Consider the following 16377-nt stretch of genomic DNA (forward strand, 5'->3'; position numbering starts at 1 on the left):
ATTTGACTTATTTGACTTTTTCTATCCATATACTAGTAAAGCTTTCACTTTCAAACCAGCTTGATTTGTTATGACTTATATAAATGATTATTTTAATGTCTTTTAATGTAATATTAATGGTCCATTTGTAATACTTTACTTATGATCGTAGCTGATAGGCATTGCAGATGAAGGGCATTATCAAATTAATGAAATTATTGCAGAGAAATACAAAATGCAAAAAAGACATATCAGACATATAAAAAAACTTTAAATCGAATTATCCCTTTCATTCCAATTATTGCTTCAATTATATCCAACATTTCAATTAAAATCACAACTTTCTTGATTTTATAAAAGGCATAAAAACACACATTCACAAAAAGTCAACATTTCTTTTTTTAACACTTAAAATGTCAATATGTAAACAGTCTTTAATATCAGTTTGTGTAGTGTAGTGTGTGTGTGTTCCCTTCCTTATCCAGAAACAACTGCGTTATGAGGAGTGTCCATTGGTCCTGTTCTGTGTGATCAGTACAGCATACTTTGTACATTGTACCCTGAAGAGGCCTGGGTACCCTCAGGAGTTCTGTGCCCAGGAGACAATGATGATGCAGAGACTCAACAACCCAACCAACACACCAATCGCAACCAAACACACCGCCTGCAGGAGAGACATGGTTAGCATACACGGAGAGCCACGCAACACACCAATATAGAATTCCCATGGGAAAGGAGAGGCTCAGATTTGAGTGTCGCTCTCTGAACTTCTTGATTGTCACACATATATTGCTGTAATTGTGAGGCTAAGCTAGAATAAATTCATTTAATTAATTTCACCCATTAGAAAATACTTTGGAGAGGGTATAAGGCATGCAAAGAAGTTTTAGGCTGTGAGATCTGTAGATGTGAAATATCAAGGATATTGATACATGCAAAAGATGAAGTCTACAAAATATGAAGAAGTAAGTTAAATGGTCATGCACCTATATGTTAAGATTGGAAACTGAATACAAAGAGCATTAGAAGTGAGTAGATATAGCTGTAAAGAGTAGATGTAGCACAAACAGCTATATAGCTAACACACTAAAGGAAAGGGGAAAACCGGTCCTATTGCCCAAGACCTATTATGGAGTCTGCAAGTCCCTCACCTAGTCCGTTTCAGACCAGTGGATGGTGAAATACAAACAATGTCTAGCCACACCCATGCTGGAACATACACAGCAATACTGTGCAATACACACGACTGTTAATGAAGTAGTGACACATCATTCAGTACAGCGATGGACTCTTAGAGTACATTAGGGTGACCAGATTTGAGTTTGTGAAAAAGAGGACACTTCGTCACGGGACCCTGCCCCCTCCCCCGCGACTGGAGTTTTGACATATTTTTTACATGCAGATGACCCCGCCCCTGACGAAGTCTTCACATCTTTTTCACATGCAGATGTCATGTACTATTGTAAACAATGCAACTACTGGAGGCGGCAAGGTGCTCAGCGTTGCCAGATTGGAAATGGCGAAGTATCGTACCAAATGGTCGTATTTGGAGGATAATTATCATACATCTGGCAACACTGGGGAAGGCGGTCGACAAATGACAGTTTCTCTCTACAGTCAGAGCTCGCGGAAGAAGGTGGAGCGTAAGGGACATACCCTTTCCAAAACTTGTAAGGATGTGATAACTAGTGTGTGAAAGACCCAGAGAAACACAAATATCTGACGAGGCAAAATCCGGGACAATTTTGGAACCCCTTTTTTTAGGTCTCGAAAAGACATGTCCGGGTAAAAGAGGACGTCTGGTCACCCTAGAGTACATTCCCATTCAGACACCTCCAGAGATTGATTGCTCATGGTCGCTCTCATTGACCAATACACAAACCACCTCTACCCAACTTTATGAACACCTAGCCTGTTGCCCTGAAAATGGCAGGTGGCAGCAAACAAACTCACCTTTAGCATGCTAATGGCAAGGTAAAGATAGTGACTTGAGGTAAAGATCTGTCTAAAAAGAGTTGGTTAAAAGTCATTGAAAAAAAGTTAGCGGAGGTAGAGGGAAATACATAAATACCTACAAAAGACACTAAAGGTAGAGACTGGAGAGCATGCTGGCACAGAGAAACAGGAGCAGAGATATCAAAGGCGGAGAAGGAGCGTTGAACCATAAAGCAGAGGGAGATAAGTGGTACCCCAATAGCTGGCAGAGACAGGAGCGGGTGGGAGCTCATTTTCAAGAAGAACAGGCCTGGGAACACAAACAGCAGGCAGGTGGAGGTGGTGGAGCCTGCAGGACAGATGGGGGGGGGGGGGGGGGGGACAGACGGACAGTGATGCAGCAGGTATTGAAAAGCATTTTGAAAAGAAAAACAACCAATCCCAGCTCAGACCCTAAACCTAGAATACAGGAGAATGTATCCTGATAACATTATCTGTAAGGATAACTTCCTCAGTGAGAATGCCCTAAACTGGAACCATGGCCAAGACCCTGACTTACCAACAACTCCATAGACGTTCCTGATGTCAGGGACAAATATGGCTAGCAGCAGCACGATTGTAAGAAGCAGGATAGTTGTGAGGGAGTGAGAGAACCAGGAGAATGGATTATCCCCCTTAACCAACAACTGCACAGCCTTCCGAGTCTGAAAGCCACAAAACACAGCCATATCCTGAAGGAGCTCGACAAAAACTATTTTGTATCATCTAACAAAATTTGGAAAAGAGAGGGAGGGTTTAAGTGTGTGTACGTGTGTGTGAGTGTGTATCAAACTCACTGGGAAGTGGATGAGAGGCACGGTGAGCAGCACTGCCAAAAGGATAGCCAGACGCACCAGCATCACCAATATGTCACGTGACAAATAGGCATCGTAGCCTAGCAGCAACTCAGAATCCACCTTATCTGAATGACACGGACCATCTTAGTCAATTATACATAGACAGATTATTCTTTAACCATAATCAAGGATATTTGTGTATGAATCTGTCCTCATAGACTCAGTGATCTGTATGTGTTTGTACACGTGAGTGAGTGAGAGAGAGAGAGAGTAATGACAGGTTTACAGGAGTATGCCATACCAAAGAAGGTGAGGTATCCAAATAAGGCAGAGATGAAATAGAGTAGAAAGCTGAGGGCGATGCTGATGTTTGTCACTTTCTGCATTCGCTTCTTGGTGGGTCTGAGCAGAACAATCACAGAACAAACACAGACTCATGTCCACATCAACATAGTCATGTCAGACAAGACTTTATGTGGCTTTGGAACAAGACTGTCTGGAGACAAAAGATCATATCCACATCAGCATAGTCATGTCAGACAAGACTTTATGTGGCTTTGGATCAAGAATGTCTGGAGACAAAAGATCATATCCACATCAGCATAGTCATGTCAGACAAGACTTTATGTGGCTTTGGAACAAGACTGTCTGGAGACAAAAGATCATATCCACATCAGCATAGTCATGTCAGACAAGACTTTATGTGGCTTTGGAACAAGACTGTCTGGAGACAAAAGCGGAGACGAAAGCTGGCTATGGCTACCAACGTTGCTTGACAAAACCAGCGTTGAACTTTAATCTTTAATGAGTGAATTAATCGCTAATGTTTTATAAATCACCAACCACACACCGCAATGTAGGTTGAGCTCTGCAAGGCTAAGCACAACTATACAAAAACACATTTATGTACACATAACAAATCAATATCAAACACCCCGGACATACACACCTTTGCAGTTCACAGTAGATGGGAAGGACTGCAGTGTGACAGAGGAAAGAGAAGGCCATGGTGGGGACAGCATATGCACTCTGGAACAAAATGAAGTACAGGCACTTCAAAAGTTACGCAAGGCTTGAGGAATGTAGGGTAACAACACAGTATATTGTCTGTCCATATGGTCAATAATAGTCATCATAGATTTTTTTACTTTTTTTTTAAAGTCAATGTCAGTGTTATTCTCCTCTTTCGGCTGAAACTCAGAGAGCTTCCTAGTGTCGGCATATTAGTGTTTCCACACCCTCACTTATTCTGACATCCAATAAATCGGTATAAATCTGTCAATATACCAACTCACAGGCTTTTACTCCACCTGTGCCCTCGGTGCCCTACAACAGTGCTCAAGCCATTTCAGAGGCGCATTGTCTGTTTCTGCTTGGACCTGTTTAAAGGTCTCCAGAGGTCATGCTAATCTGTGGCGCCTGTTGCAGCTAAAAGATAACAAGCAGGTGTACTGACAATAAATCTCTTAAAACATGCAGAAGCCATACAAACCTGACTGGTTAAAACGAAGAGTTTTGGTGTGCATTCAGACAGATTCGATGACACCTGTGGAAAAAGAAAAGAAAAACATACGTCATATGAACACGCTAGTTCTAGTATCGTTCATGATCAGATGGCTATATGTTAGCCTCACTCTGCCAACCCCACACACACGATTAATGATCTGAAACTGTTTAAATTGGATTCCAATTGAGCTAAAGGCATTACTAATCAGTTTAGACCCAAATTAGACTGCAAATGATCGCATTAACGAGTAACTCACACTTGTGTCCCATCCTCCTCAACTGCAGTCGCATGGTCATGTTCGCATTTAATACAAAAGAATGTCCTCTAAAGCATGCGTGTATGGATATGTTTAGACAGGTATGTGTGAGAGTTTATGTTGTATGCATGCAAGCAAACCTCATATAAACTCAGGGTTCCATTAACCGGGAGGGGACATGGAATGGACCATTTCTTTAATACAACCTACAAGAAAAACAAACATCGCATTTATTCTAGAGCAACAATTTCATATCGCATCATCTAACAAATTGTTGAAAAGAGTGGGAGAAATACTTCAGTGTGTGTGTGTCAACTTACCACCACTGTGAAAAAGAGCATGAAGAGGAAGGCCAGAATGCTAGTATAACCTAAAAAACCTGTTGCAACACACAAACACACACCCCGATTACATCCTACATCTTTTCTTCTACCAACACATCCCATGTAAAACACATCCCTCAAAGCCTTACCAATCTTGGGTAGTATGGCCAGTGGAAGCACCACACAGACCGTAACCAGGATGATAAGAATTGTGCCATCCTCATACCACACATCCCTAGAGAGAGAGAGAGAGAGAGAGAGAGAGAGATCCCGCTTTACTTGCATGTCAACAGATAAGAAATGGCAAAACATATACATGAAATTAATTCCAAGGCTTAACAAGACACTGGAGGAGAGAGGAATAAGAGGCTAGTGGTGACATCTCAGAGAGACAAGAAGGGAGTAGAACATGTGAACATGTGTAGACCAGATGTTCATGAACATCATTAGGCATCTTTGCTGAGACTGTGACACAGGGCCAGTGTGCGAGGTATGAAGGTTACCGGGTATGGTCTGGACTGAGGAAGCCACTGATGCTAGCAGGAAACTCAGTCTTGAGGATAAACATGTAGGAGGCCATGGCTGTGGGAAGGGAATTAAGAGATGAGTCACATTCCTCTTTTGCGACATACTTAATGGCACAATCACTGCAGGCACAGTCACATAGGGACATCAGAAACAGGCATGACAATGATGCTAAGCGGGTAATACACATTCATGGCTCACACACAGATATCTATGGTGACTATGTGGACACACGCGTGCACACACACACAAAAGCACCACGTTATATGTACAGTGGGGAAAATAAGTATTTGAACCCCTGCCGATTTCGCAAGTTTGGCCACTTGCAAAGAAATGTGTGATCTATAATTGTAATAGTAGGTGTATTTTAACAGTGAGAAACAGAATATCAACAAAAAAATCCAGAAAACTGCATTTTATAACATCTATGACTTAATTTGCATTTGATGCAGAAAATAAGTATTTGAACCCCTAGCAAAACATGACTTAGTACTTGGTGGAATAACCCTTGTTGGCAAGCACAGACGTCAGACTTTTCTTGTAGTTGGTCACCAGGTTTACACACATCTCAGGAGGGATTTTGGTCCACTCCTCTTTGCAGATCCTCTCCAAATCCTTAAGGTTGCGTTTTCAATGGGAGGGAATGAGGGAATGAGGTTCAAGCCCAATATTCCACGTTACATGGCCCCATCCATAGTCCCCTCGATGCAGTGGAGTCGTCCTGTACCCTTGGCAGAGAAACAGCCCCGAAGCATAATGTTTCCACCTCCATGCTTGACGGTGGGGATGGTGTTCTTGGGGTCATATTCAGCATTCTTCCCCCTCCAAACGCGGCAAGTCGAGTTGATGCCAAAGAGCTTGATTTTGGTCTCATCTGACAACATCCTGTCTCCCAATCCTCCTTAGAATCATTCAAGTGTTCCTTGGCAAACCATTACGGCGGAGTGTGTTGCCAATGGTTTTCTTGGTGACTGTGGTCCCAGCTGCCTTGAGATCATTCACAAGCTCCCCCTGTGTAGTTCTGGGGTTATTCTGCACCTTTCGGATGATCACCGATACCGCACGAGGGGATATCTTGCATGGAGCCCCAGACCTAGAGCGATGGACAGTTGTTTGGTGTTGCTTCTATTTACGAATAATCACACCAATAGTTGTCTGCTTCTCACCAAGCTGCTTGCCGATGGTTTTGTAGCCCATTCCAGCCTTGTGCAGGTCTACAATCTTATCTCTGACGTCCTTGGACAACTCTTTGGTCCTGCCCATGGTGGTGAGGTTGAAGGTGTGAAGTATGATTCTTTGGACAGGTTTCTTTTATACACGTCACCAGTTGAGATCCGGTGTACCTTGTTAGGCCTAATGAGGACTAATCTGTGTGCTTCTTGGGCACATAACTGGTCATTGGGTGCCAGAATTCTTGCTGTTTGCTTGGGGGTTCAAATACTTATTTTCTGCATCAAATACAAATAAAGTCATAAATGTTATAAAATGCAGTTTTCTGGATTTGTTTGTTGATATTCTATTTCTCACTGTTAAAATACACATACCATTACAATTATAGATCACACATTTCTTTTTTTTTTCCATTTTAAAAATATGGATACATTTCAGCATATTTTGTTCTGTGAGGGGAGGAGATAAACTAAGAGTGTCTGCAAGTTTTAATGTTTCTCAGAGTGATGCCTTGAGAGAATGGGGAAGGGGGTTGGTGGGGTCTGGGAAGGATTCATAAGAGCACAGTTCAGATTTCAGGTAATTTGGGAACGACAGCATCATTCTAAACACGCCTGGATACATACCTCCAATGTTCTGAATAATAATGGAGATGGCTACCAGGATCTGTGGGTTTGCAATTGTCACAGTTGGTCACACACTTACACACACACACACACACACACACACACTCATTACTGGAACAATAGTATGATGACGTTAAGATAGAGGTAGTGTGATTGATGGGGGGGGGGGATACTAAGGCCAGTTGAGACACATTTTAAGTATGGGAAGAATACTTACTTTGCCAAACTTTCCAAACGCTCGGCCACCCAGATCTTCATAGGATGAAACACCTGAGGAAGAAATATATTGAACACTAAAACAAAGGAAGCCACATATTGAACCATGAAAACAGCCCTCTCACACATACATTATTATCTTTTAACTTAGGCACTTCTATGCAAACGGACACCTGAGAAGCTACTGCCCTCACAACATGTAGAAACAAACAATCTGTATTGACAATCTCCCTCCACTGTGTTTGCTCTCATCATTCTTTCTGGTAATAAGGTTAAAAACCAAAGGTCAAGAGTCACAGACATATGAGGCACAGTCCTACCTGTTTGGTCGCATAGTGTGAGCAGCAAATGGATTGAATATGTAGCCAAACTGGACACTACAATCAGCAGGATACTGTACCAGAAACAACACATAGTTAAATCAGTGTGTACATAGTCAAAAAGAGTGTGTGTTTGTGAATGTTCCTAAGTGTGTATATCATTTAAAGTGCCTGAGTGTGACACTCAGCTGTATCAGCTCTCATGTATCAGAGCTTAGAGCTACAATACTGTACAGAGTGGGTTGAGCATGCAGTCACCTGAAGCCCACGATACCCGTGCTGGCCATTGCATAAGCCAGCCCCAGGATTCCACTGCCCATAATGGCATTCATCATATTAAACACACAGGCCTGAAAGGAGGCATTTCCACCTTGCATCTGAATGACAAGCAGAGAGAGAAAATGTGTTATGGCTGTCATATGATTGCCTGTGCACAATCAGGACCACACACACACAGGCCCCAAAGACACTGATGCCACATACCAACACACATCATCCACCTTTCACACATACCAATAACATACTCATGACAAAGACACACGTGTCCAACCTTATTACACATCTTAATCATATCACAAACACATGTCAGATCTACACACATCAATATTATACACACAAACAGCAAAAGGATAACTGTAAAAGCAGTAGATTGTTTCAAGTTTCTGACAGTATGGAGGATATTGCACTAATGTGTGAATGAAATTCTCTCTGTCAAGCCATGAGCTACCTGACCTGACCAACCTATGTATAATGACTATATAGCCAAAACATAAGTACAGGAGCATGGTTAAATATTGTAGGTCCCTTGATCTCAACCTCTGTGGTCTAAATCTCAAAGATCTATACCGCCTGGCATTTTCCAGCACTGGGCCCCGTGACACTTTCAGGGCGTCCCCATCAGGGCGTCCCTGCTGGAGTAGTAACATTAAACTGATCTTTTTTGAAAGAATGCATGCATACGTGTGTGTATGTGTAATATGTCACTCTATATATTGTATGGCTTTGAGTGGACTAACATCAAGGACTAGAGGGCCTATTGTAATTTTTATCAGTAACAGTTACCACAGATTCTAACTATCTACCTGGCTACTGTTTGTTGTAGATAACTACTGGTAAAAGGTTACTAAATATACGTACTCACCAAAGTGATGAGAAACACGTGATACGCCCTAATTCGGATCACTGCCTAACTTGGATATCTACACCAAAGTAAATTATGAATCTCACCTTATCAAAACATATTGTAAAAATATCATGAAAGTGTAATAAAAAATAAAACGCTCACACTCTCACAAAAAGTGATGATGATTGCAGAAGTCTGCATTCACATGTGATGCCACACGTCGAAGGGGAATGTGCATATCAGCATTTTGTCATATGAAATCTCTGTGAAATCAGTGTATGGACTTACCTACGATAAATTGGGGTGCGATTTTTTGTTTTGTTTTAAAATGTTTTGGTACCTTTCACCCCATATCGTCAAGAAAGAAAGTTGAGCCCGGTTATAGGGTGAGCAATTTATCTTATAGAAAAAAATAATTAAAATGCAACCTACTGTTCCCAACAGAGGAGTAGATTGGTCGTCATCCCCGTCGATAGGGCGGTAATCGCTCTGAATGTCCGTGTTGATGTTACGATTCATTCTTGCTTCGCCCCTCAGTAGAGGTAGTTTTGTGGATGGGACGGAGGAGGTATCCTCAAGACAAGGCGCAAACTTTTAAGTGACACAGTAACATCTCTTCTCAAAGTTGTGTACTGTTTAAGTCACATGACCTACTTGATAGCTGTTTGCAGCCGTCAACCCAACCAATCAAAATAGAAAACAAACGTCCACTACTGATGACGTGTGTTACATACACGTGAGCACGGCGCTGGCGATGTTAAGGTGAGCATTCTGACTTTTCTGATTAGTAACGTTAATATTATTGCTTTTACACACGTTTGTGCATGTCTCTATCGTTAAACAGTGTTATCACGTGTTCTGTCAAACTCATAGCTACTCATAGTCTAGTCATATTGCTCATAGCCATGACATGCAACGAAATAAGGTTGCCGTTCTATTTCTTAACCCATTTACTTTTCAACAGAAGTGCATTCAAAGGCCTTTTCACTGTACTGGAGACTCAACATTGTCTTAACCTGACATCTATCCTGCGCCCTCTCCCTTGTGGAGGTGGAAGCCCTAAACGAGCGTTAGGTACGATTCTTGTCCGATTTAAATCAACACAGCTGACGCCAATGCCACGCCAAGAGCAGCCCTCGCTCGACCCAGAGCTCTACAGAGCTCCTTCTGCGGTCAGGGGTATGACCTGTCTGGACCGTGGAGCCTTTGCCCAAACGATTACTGTTCCCGGGATTAGGATACCAAAGGTAGTCATCAACAAAGTAGTTAAGCGTCTGAAAAGGGTGGCATTGAAAAGGCCAGGATTGAAACGTGTCGTTGATGAGGATGGTGGTGAGGAAAGTGAGCACAAATTGCTCCTGCTTGACCCGACAAAGATCACCTCTTCGGACGCGTTCAGCGAAGAGGAGGCAGGGACACTGAGGGCGTTCGAGGTAGCGCAAGAAGTCAGCCAGCATGAGCTGAAGCTGACCTACGACAATCTGAAGACCGAGGAAATTCTGCGCGCAGTGCTGCCAGAAGGACAGGATGTAACCAGCGGCTTTAGCCGCGTAGGGCATATCGCACACATGAATCTACGAGATCATCAGCTGCCATACGGGAATCTTATAGGTGAGCACTTCAACTGCACTTATCCCTGCTGCTGACCAATTTACCCATACCTACTAATATCCAGAATGACATCAACTGTTTATGTCTAAGCCTTTGAATTTATATTGTCCACTTTTGAAACCTGCATACATATACATAGATATAAGGGACAAGTCCACAGGCAATTTCTTTTCACTATAACTTATTAAATAAACCACTATGATCTTGTCTACATCTTCCCACAGGACAAGTCCTCATAGACAAGAACCCAGGTATTACCTGCGTGGTGAACAAGACCAACACCATAGACTCCACCTATCGCAACTTCCAAATGGAGGTGCTGGCTGGGGAGAATAAAATGGTGGCTAAGGTCAGCTTCCCACCTCACGTATAGTTGTAGTTGATACATGTCCGTTCACACATTCATCACCCTTCACAAAACACACCCGTACAATATAACTCCACCACTACCCATTCTAACCGACCCTTATCAGAAGACATGCTTTGTCTTTTGGGCTGCTGTAGTTTTTGGGCCAATTATTTCTCCAGATGTGATCTCTATCATGTGAGATAAACAGCTTTGTCCCCACAGGTGCGTGAAAATGGAGTACCATTCGAGTTTGACTTCTCCCAAGTGTACTGGAACCCACGGCTGAGCACCGAGCATGAGCGTGTGGTGTCCACGCTCAACCGTGGTGACATGGTGCTGGATGTGTTCGCCGGTGTGGGACCGTTCGCCGTGCCGGCAGCCCGCCGTGGCTGCATGGTCCTGGCCAACGACCTCAACCCGGAGTCTCACCGCTGGCTCAAGCACAACTGCCAACTAAATAAGGTCAGCTCTAAGGTCACGACCTTTAACCTGGATGGCCGGGAGTTTATCCGGGGGCCGGTCAGAGAGCAGTTGCCCGGCTTGTTGGCCAGTGAGGTGGGGGTCCACTTTGTGATGAACCTGCCAGCCCTCGCGCTGGAGTTTTTGGATGCCTTCAAAAGTCTTTTAGTTCCAGAGTTGGACAAAGAGACTTCTGGAAAGTCCAATCTCCCAAAAGTGCACTGCTATGGGTTTTCCAAGGAGGATGACCCGAAAAAGGATATGGTGGCGCGGGCGTCAGCCAGCCTGGGGTTTGAGCTGGAGGGACACTGTTCGGTGCACATGGTCAGAAACGTGGCGCCCAACAAGGAAATGATGTGTGTGTCATTCACACTGCCACGAGAGGTCCTTTACGGTGCACACAAAGGTGAGAGAGAGAGAAACTTGCATATCTGACACACATAATACATTTGGTTTATGTATGACCCTCATTTGTTTGTTTGTGTGCGTTTTCAGACAGCCAAGACGAACCAGCTGCTAAGAGACAGAAATGTGAAGAGAAACTGGACTGAAAGATGCACACATACTGACAATCCTATACATTTTCTCTTATTTTATAATAAAACCTTACATCCCTATTCTCCACTCTGTTATAGTCAAGAAGTGCTGAACAGACAACATATTAAAATAGTCTGTAAAAATATTTTAATAGAATATATACACATCATTTGAAAAGGAAAAGACACTCACTCAACCAAGCCCTGAAACAAAGATCCTCATGAGGACAAAGGACTATGGCTCTCCATTCTCAAATGTAATCTGTTTGCATGTTTTGTCCTGTTTTCTGTATACATGCAAGATATAAAGAGCAGCACTCTTAATGGAATGGCGAACGCCCCAATGTAGATGTAGTATTGTCCAAAAACAGCCCTTGGGGATTTTATTGGTGAAGTCAAGATCTACTGCCTTAGGGTACAGCCCTGATCCCACTCATTTGTCTATAAGACTTGAATGCTCCTGGGGGCCTTGGGCAGTTATAGCAGATGTTGGGGGTTGTGGCTGAAGCTCCATTCTCCTGAAGGGTAGTTCTACAGAAATGGGGCTGGTGTCTAGCTGAAATCAGACTAGATCAGGGGAAGAGTCCACTGAAGGCGTCCTGAACAGCACGATGACAGGCCAATCCGGAGTTGTAGCCCCCTGCCATGTCCTGCTGGGATGCTGCTCGCACATGGTTCAGGTACCTGCAGAGACAAGATTCAAAGGAAACGACATCACATGAATGGGAAGAACCCACACATTTCTTAAATTTGGTGGTTTAAAACATGATACAGGGCACAAGGACCATGTTAAAAACACACCCTCCTGCCCAGCAAATGAATGGCATTTTAGACAGAATTCCAAAAAAGCTAAAGAGAGGGACTCTTTTTTTTTCACACTCGCATGGTAAGAAAGGTAGTTCAACTTTAAAAAAGAAACCACGGAAAGAGCCAATCCATGCAGTATAAAATGCCATAGTGACAGCGGGAAGCTAAACCAATACTCCTGAACATTTCTCATTTTGAACCCCAAAAGAACGGCCCTGGTACATCCCTCACACAGAAGTAGCCACACTAATACCCACAGCTAGACGGGGAGTCTTACCCAAGTCTCTGCAGCTGGTCCAGCTCTGGCACTGGGGGCCCGTGTGTGTAGATATACAGGGGCTGATGGTGATAAAGAACCTCCCGGATTTCTGGCACAGGCTGCAGCGACACCGTCTGACCCTGAGGGACAGAAAGGATGGAATTAATTTCAACATAATCAAGTAGTGCTACAAGAGTCATTTTCATTTGTACATGTTCTTGCAAAGTGTGTTCTCTTTATGAGGCCATAGACATTCCAACAGGCTCCACTAACGCACGTAGGTGTAGATAATCGTGACTGAAAGCACACACATAAGGGAGTTCAACTCACCATTGGGATGCCCGTGGAGAAGATGGTGGTCTTGACAGCCTGCTTCTGTTTCTCAATCTGCTGCTCCAGCTGTACAGCTCTGTCCTTATGCTGAGCCAGCAAGACACACGCTGGCAGCTGGGAGCTCTCCTACGGACACACAGGGCACAGGACGGGAGACTTTGAATGCATGCAGGCTTAAGAAACACACAAAACAAGGGTGGGGCCTTTGAAATGACAGTGTGTATGTGTATGTCTCACCAGCTCATCCAGCAAGGCCTGCTTGTTCTTCCTCTTGGCGTGGAGCTGCCTCTTCTCCTCCTCCAACAGCTCCAGCCTCCTCTCCTCAGTGCTCTTCTGCTCCAGCAGCAGCAGCTCCTCCAGCTCCTCCTGCTCACGTGTCTGAGGGGAAAGGAACGAGAGAGATTGCAGAACATTTGTTCCTCCACTGTGCTTGAGTCTACCATGTTGGGGCCAGGAGTCAGGCATTCTGAAAACATCCAAATATGTGATGGCTTTATTGCCATCATGTCTTCTTTAGTGTATAATGTTTGTCTGTCTGTCTCATCCCGTTAGGTGATTTGGTGCCTCTACAATCCAGATGTTCTCATACTTCACTGGTACGAAGACATCCTAAGTGTACAGCCAAATACATACACATGTATGCAAATGCATTGACTCGGCTCATACACATAAACCATCGTACTCACCAGCTTCACTTTGTTGCGCTGGATGACATCTCTGTTCTCCCTTTGATACTGTTCCATGATCTGCCGCGTCCTCTCCACCTCAAGGTTATTGGTCAGATTGAAGACTACATGCAGACAGAGATGAATAATGAACACCTCCTTCTCTCTGATGAGCACAGGTTTAAATCTCAACAGGTTCCTGCCATTTATATGGATCATAATTGCAAATGAGCGTCACACAGGTGCAGAGTGGCTCATTGAACATTGGTTACCTACACAGCCATTCTTTTCAACACAATTCTACCTTCTATGCATGCAAGTGATGTGTGACGTAAACAAATTAGACACACTCACCAATTTCTTCCACCGTTTCCAGATAGTCATTGTACTCTCTGAGGCTTGGGAAGTCAAATTCTCTTTTGTTATATCTTAAACAAGAGGCAGAAAAACACCAGCATGTAAATTACTGTGGAGTTCGAACACTGACATGCACATATCACTCCGGTGGTAGGTTGCAGGGGAGAGGAGGGGTCATCTTACAACAGTAAATTAAAACTACTAAAAGTATCCTATTAACTACACGTGCATGCGCGTACTTACATCTTTAGTACTTTCTTGCGGATTTCCACCTCTTTGTCAATTGCTGGATCCTCGAAGAGCTGAACGCGGAAATTGCACTTCCTGAGCGGCGTATCACACTGAACGCAGTTCCCTGAGCCACGCACAAATAGCATCTCCACACAACTCTCGCATCTGCAACAACCACAAAACACTCAATAAACAAACTTTAATTGGCTGGCTAGTTATTGACAAGACAAAAATGAACCTGCCTCACACCTTGTGTGTAGTTATGTTCTAGTCAATACGCCTGTGATATTCTTACTTTTCAAAGCGTGTGCTTGTTTTTAAGAAGACCCGTACCATTCGTCTGTTTAGTGCAAATACATGTTTTGCTTAGAAGATACATGAGCTGTTGTTCCCAGCTAGCGAAGTAGCCTATGTTTGTGTTCAATCAACGTCAAAGGTTAGGCCATTCTCAAACTAAATTAAATTTAGACTTCATTGAATATGGCTATATGATTTATATATCCCTAGTAACCTCTTTTATTGATAAACGTCATACTTAAAACTACTAGCACAGCTGTCAAGGAGTACAAAGACCACGATAGCTGCTGTAGCCATTGCTAGCTAACAAGCTTAAAGCTACTTACAGTGTGTGACCGCATACGTTGACCATAAGCTTTAGAGATGGATTTCTGTATTTCGTCGTTTTGCATCGCGGACACCCTTGGTCGTCCATTGCAAGCAATATCTCGGTCTTTTAAACTAATATGTTCTCACTGTCATGCAGTGACTTACTTTACATAGACTGCAAACTGCAAATCGATGCGTCGTTAAATAAGTTCCGAGTGGCAATGTGGAGCAACGTTATTGAGTTCTCCTTACACACGAGCACCCTGTTGTATTTATTAATAAAACTACATTCATGCTTTCCACGGAATTAAGCCTGATTCTTCCAAAATATTGTTTTTCGTTGGTTAACTTTTTACTCGTAGGCTATTGAAAGGAAAGATGGGATTAATTATGTCTATATTTGCAATGTCAACAGAAAAGCAAAAAAGCACTGCACTGATAATATTTTGAAGACGGGTCACTTCCAGTAGACTACGTTAGTTTTGTTCCTATATCAGTTCAACTTCGATTGTAAGATTGCCACCCTTCTTAACAAAAAAGGACTTAAAGCAAAGGATACTGTCAGAAATCTTGGTGTCCTCTTAGACAGTGATCTAAATTTTAACAGCCACATGAAAGCAATTACTAAATCTGCGTTCTACCATCTCAAAAACATTGCCAAACTTAGGGATTTTATGTCAAAAGATGACTTGGAAAAACTAATTCATGCCTTTATCTCCAGTAGGGTTGATTACTGCAATGGGCTGTTCACAGGCCTTCCCAAAAAAAACCTTAAACAGCTTCAAATGATACAAAATGCAGCAGCCAGAATTCTTACAAAAACAAAAAGAACTGACCACATAACCCCTATACTGAAATACCTGCACTGGCTCCCAGTGATTGACTTTAAAGCACTGCTGCTTGTTTTCAAGTCACTTAATGGGATAGGGCCAAAGTATCTATCTGACATGTTTCAGCAGTACGTACCATCTCTCAGATCGCAGCATAAATTTCTATTAGTAAAACCCACTGTCCAAACTAAACAGGGTGAAGCAGCACTCAGCCACTATGCGGTTCACCTCTGGAACCAACTTCCAGAAGACATTAAAAACGCTCCAACTACTTTCAGTTTTAAATCTAGACTAAAGACCAAACTTTTCTCAGATGCCTTCTGCTAACTGGCCATGAACAGTTCCTTTGAAGTATTATTGCTTACTGTAGTAGACTAGTGATTGTTATTATTCTTTTTATGCTTTTATTTCCTATATTTTACTATTTTTATGCCCTAATGTTCTCATGCTTTTATTTTCTATAATTTACTGTTTTTATGATCATGCACTGACCTTTTGCTTTTTTTTTATTTATTTTT

The 16377-nt window shown here is 42.8% G+C and overlaps 3 protein-coding genes across 4 annotated transcripts; 1 reads left to right on the forward strand and 2 right to left on the reverse strand.

Annotated features, from left to right (window-relative positions):
- Positions 1–68: 68 nt before the first annotated feature.
- slc38a6 (solute carrier family 38 member 6) lies at positions 69–9785 on the reverse strand. Of its 2 annotated transcripts, XM_031580357.1 has the most exons (17): positions 9249–9785; positions 7952–8070; positions 7694–7767; positions 7375–7427; positions 7158–7197; positions 5340–5418; positions 4986–5071; positions 4834–4892; positions 4654–4719; positions 4243–4296; positions 3700–3779; positions 3052–3152; positions 2751–2875; positions 2474–2618; positions 2169–2263; positions 1933–1984; positions 559–643 (listed from the first exon to the last, which is right to left on the reverse strand). In XM_031580357.1, exons 1-16 carry the CDS (start codon positions 9333–9335, stop codon positions 1943–1945), a joined length of 1305 nt encoding a protein of 434 aa, XP_031436217.1. In that variant the 5' UTR covers positions 9336–9785; the 3' UTR covers positions 559–643; positions 1933–1942. The 2 variants fall into 2 exon arrangements, with proteins under 2 accessions (XP_012693537.1, XP_031436217.1); XM_012838083.3 differs by lacking the exon at positions 1933–1984 and having other exon boundaries at positions 69–643.
- trmt5 (tRNA methyltransferase 5) lies at positions 9481–11852 on the forward strand. Its single transcript, XM_012838075.3, has 5 exons — positions 9481–9578; positions 9781–10427; positions 10652–10776; positions 10999–11641; positions 11731–11852. Exons 1-5 carry the CDS (start codon positions 9571–9573, stop codon positions 11784–11786), a joined length of 1479 nt encoding a protein of 492 aa, XP_012693529.2. The 5' UTR covers positions 9481–9570; the 3' UTR covers positions 11787–11852.
- Positions 11853–11896: 44 nt separating this feature from the next.
- Positions 11897–15275, reverse strand: mnat1 (MNAT1 component of CDK activating kinase). The gene is made up of 8 exons (XM_012838080.3): positions 15047–15275; positions 14436–14588; positions 14190–14263; positions 13857–13960; positions 13408–13548; positions 13168–13296; positions 12856–12977; positions 11897–12455 (listed from the first exon to the last, which is right to left on the reverse strand). The coding sequence occupies exons 1-8, from the start codon at positions 15133–15135 to the stop codon at positions 12344–12346; spliced, it is 924 nt and encodes a 307-aa protein (XP_012693534.1). The 5' UTR covers positions 15136–15275; the 3' UTR covers positions 11897–12343.
- Between the last annotated feature and the right edge of the window lie 1102 nt (positions 15276–16377).

This window comes from Clupea harengus, chromosome 14 (assembly GCF_900700415.2).
Source record: "Clupea harengus chromosome 14, Ch_v2.0.2, whole genome shotgun sequence".
Classification (NCBI taxonomy): Eukaryota; Metazoa; Chordata; class Actinopteri; order Clupeiformes; family Clupeidae; genus Clupea; species Clupea harengus.

What these genes read in the sequence shown, in the direction of transcription:
- slc38a6 (XM_012838083.3), bottom strand. Translation starts at nt 9,335, where the DNA reads ATGAATCGTAACATCAACACGGACATTCAGAGCGATTACCGCCCTATC. An exon ending in TGCCTCTCATCCACTTCCCA is followed by an intron (nt 2,619 to 2,750) that starts GTGAGTTTGATA and finishes TGTGGCTTTCAG; the next exon opens with ACTCGGAAGGCTGTGCAGTT. An exon ending in TGTCTCTGCCAGCTATTGGG is followed by an intron (nt 644 to 2,168) that starts GTACCACTTATC and finishes TCTCTCCTGCAG; the next exon opens with GCGGTGTGTTTGGTTGCGAT.
- trmt5 (XM_012838075.3), top strand. An exon ending in GCCATACGGGAATCTTATAG is followed by an intron (nt 10,428 to 10,651) that starts GTGAGCACTTCA and finishes ATCTTCCCACAG; the next exon opens with GACAAGTCCTCATAGACAAG. An exon ending in CCTTTACGGTGCACACAAAG is followed by an intron (nt 11,642 to 11,730) that starts GTGAGAGAGAGA and finishes GTGCGTTTTCAG; the next exon opens with ACAGCCAAGACGAACCAGCT.
- mnat1 (XM_012838080.3), bottom strand. Translation starts at nt 15,135, where the DNA reads ATGGACGACCAAGGGTGTCCGCGATGCAAAACGACGAAATACAGAAAT. An exon ending in AACGTATGCGGTCACACACT is followed by an intron (nt 14,589 to 15,046) that starts GTAAGTAGCTTT and finishes TGGTTGTTGCAG; the next exon opens with ATGCGAGAGTTGTGTGGAGA. An exon ending in CGCAAGAAAGTACTAAAGAT is followed by an intron (nt 14,264 to 14,435) that starts GTAAGTACGCGC and finishes CTCTTGTTTAAG; the next exon opens with ATATAACAAAAGAGAATTTG.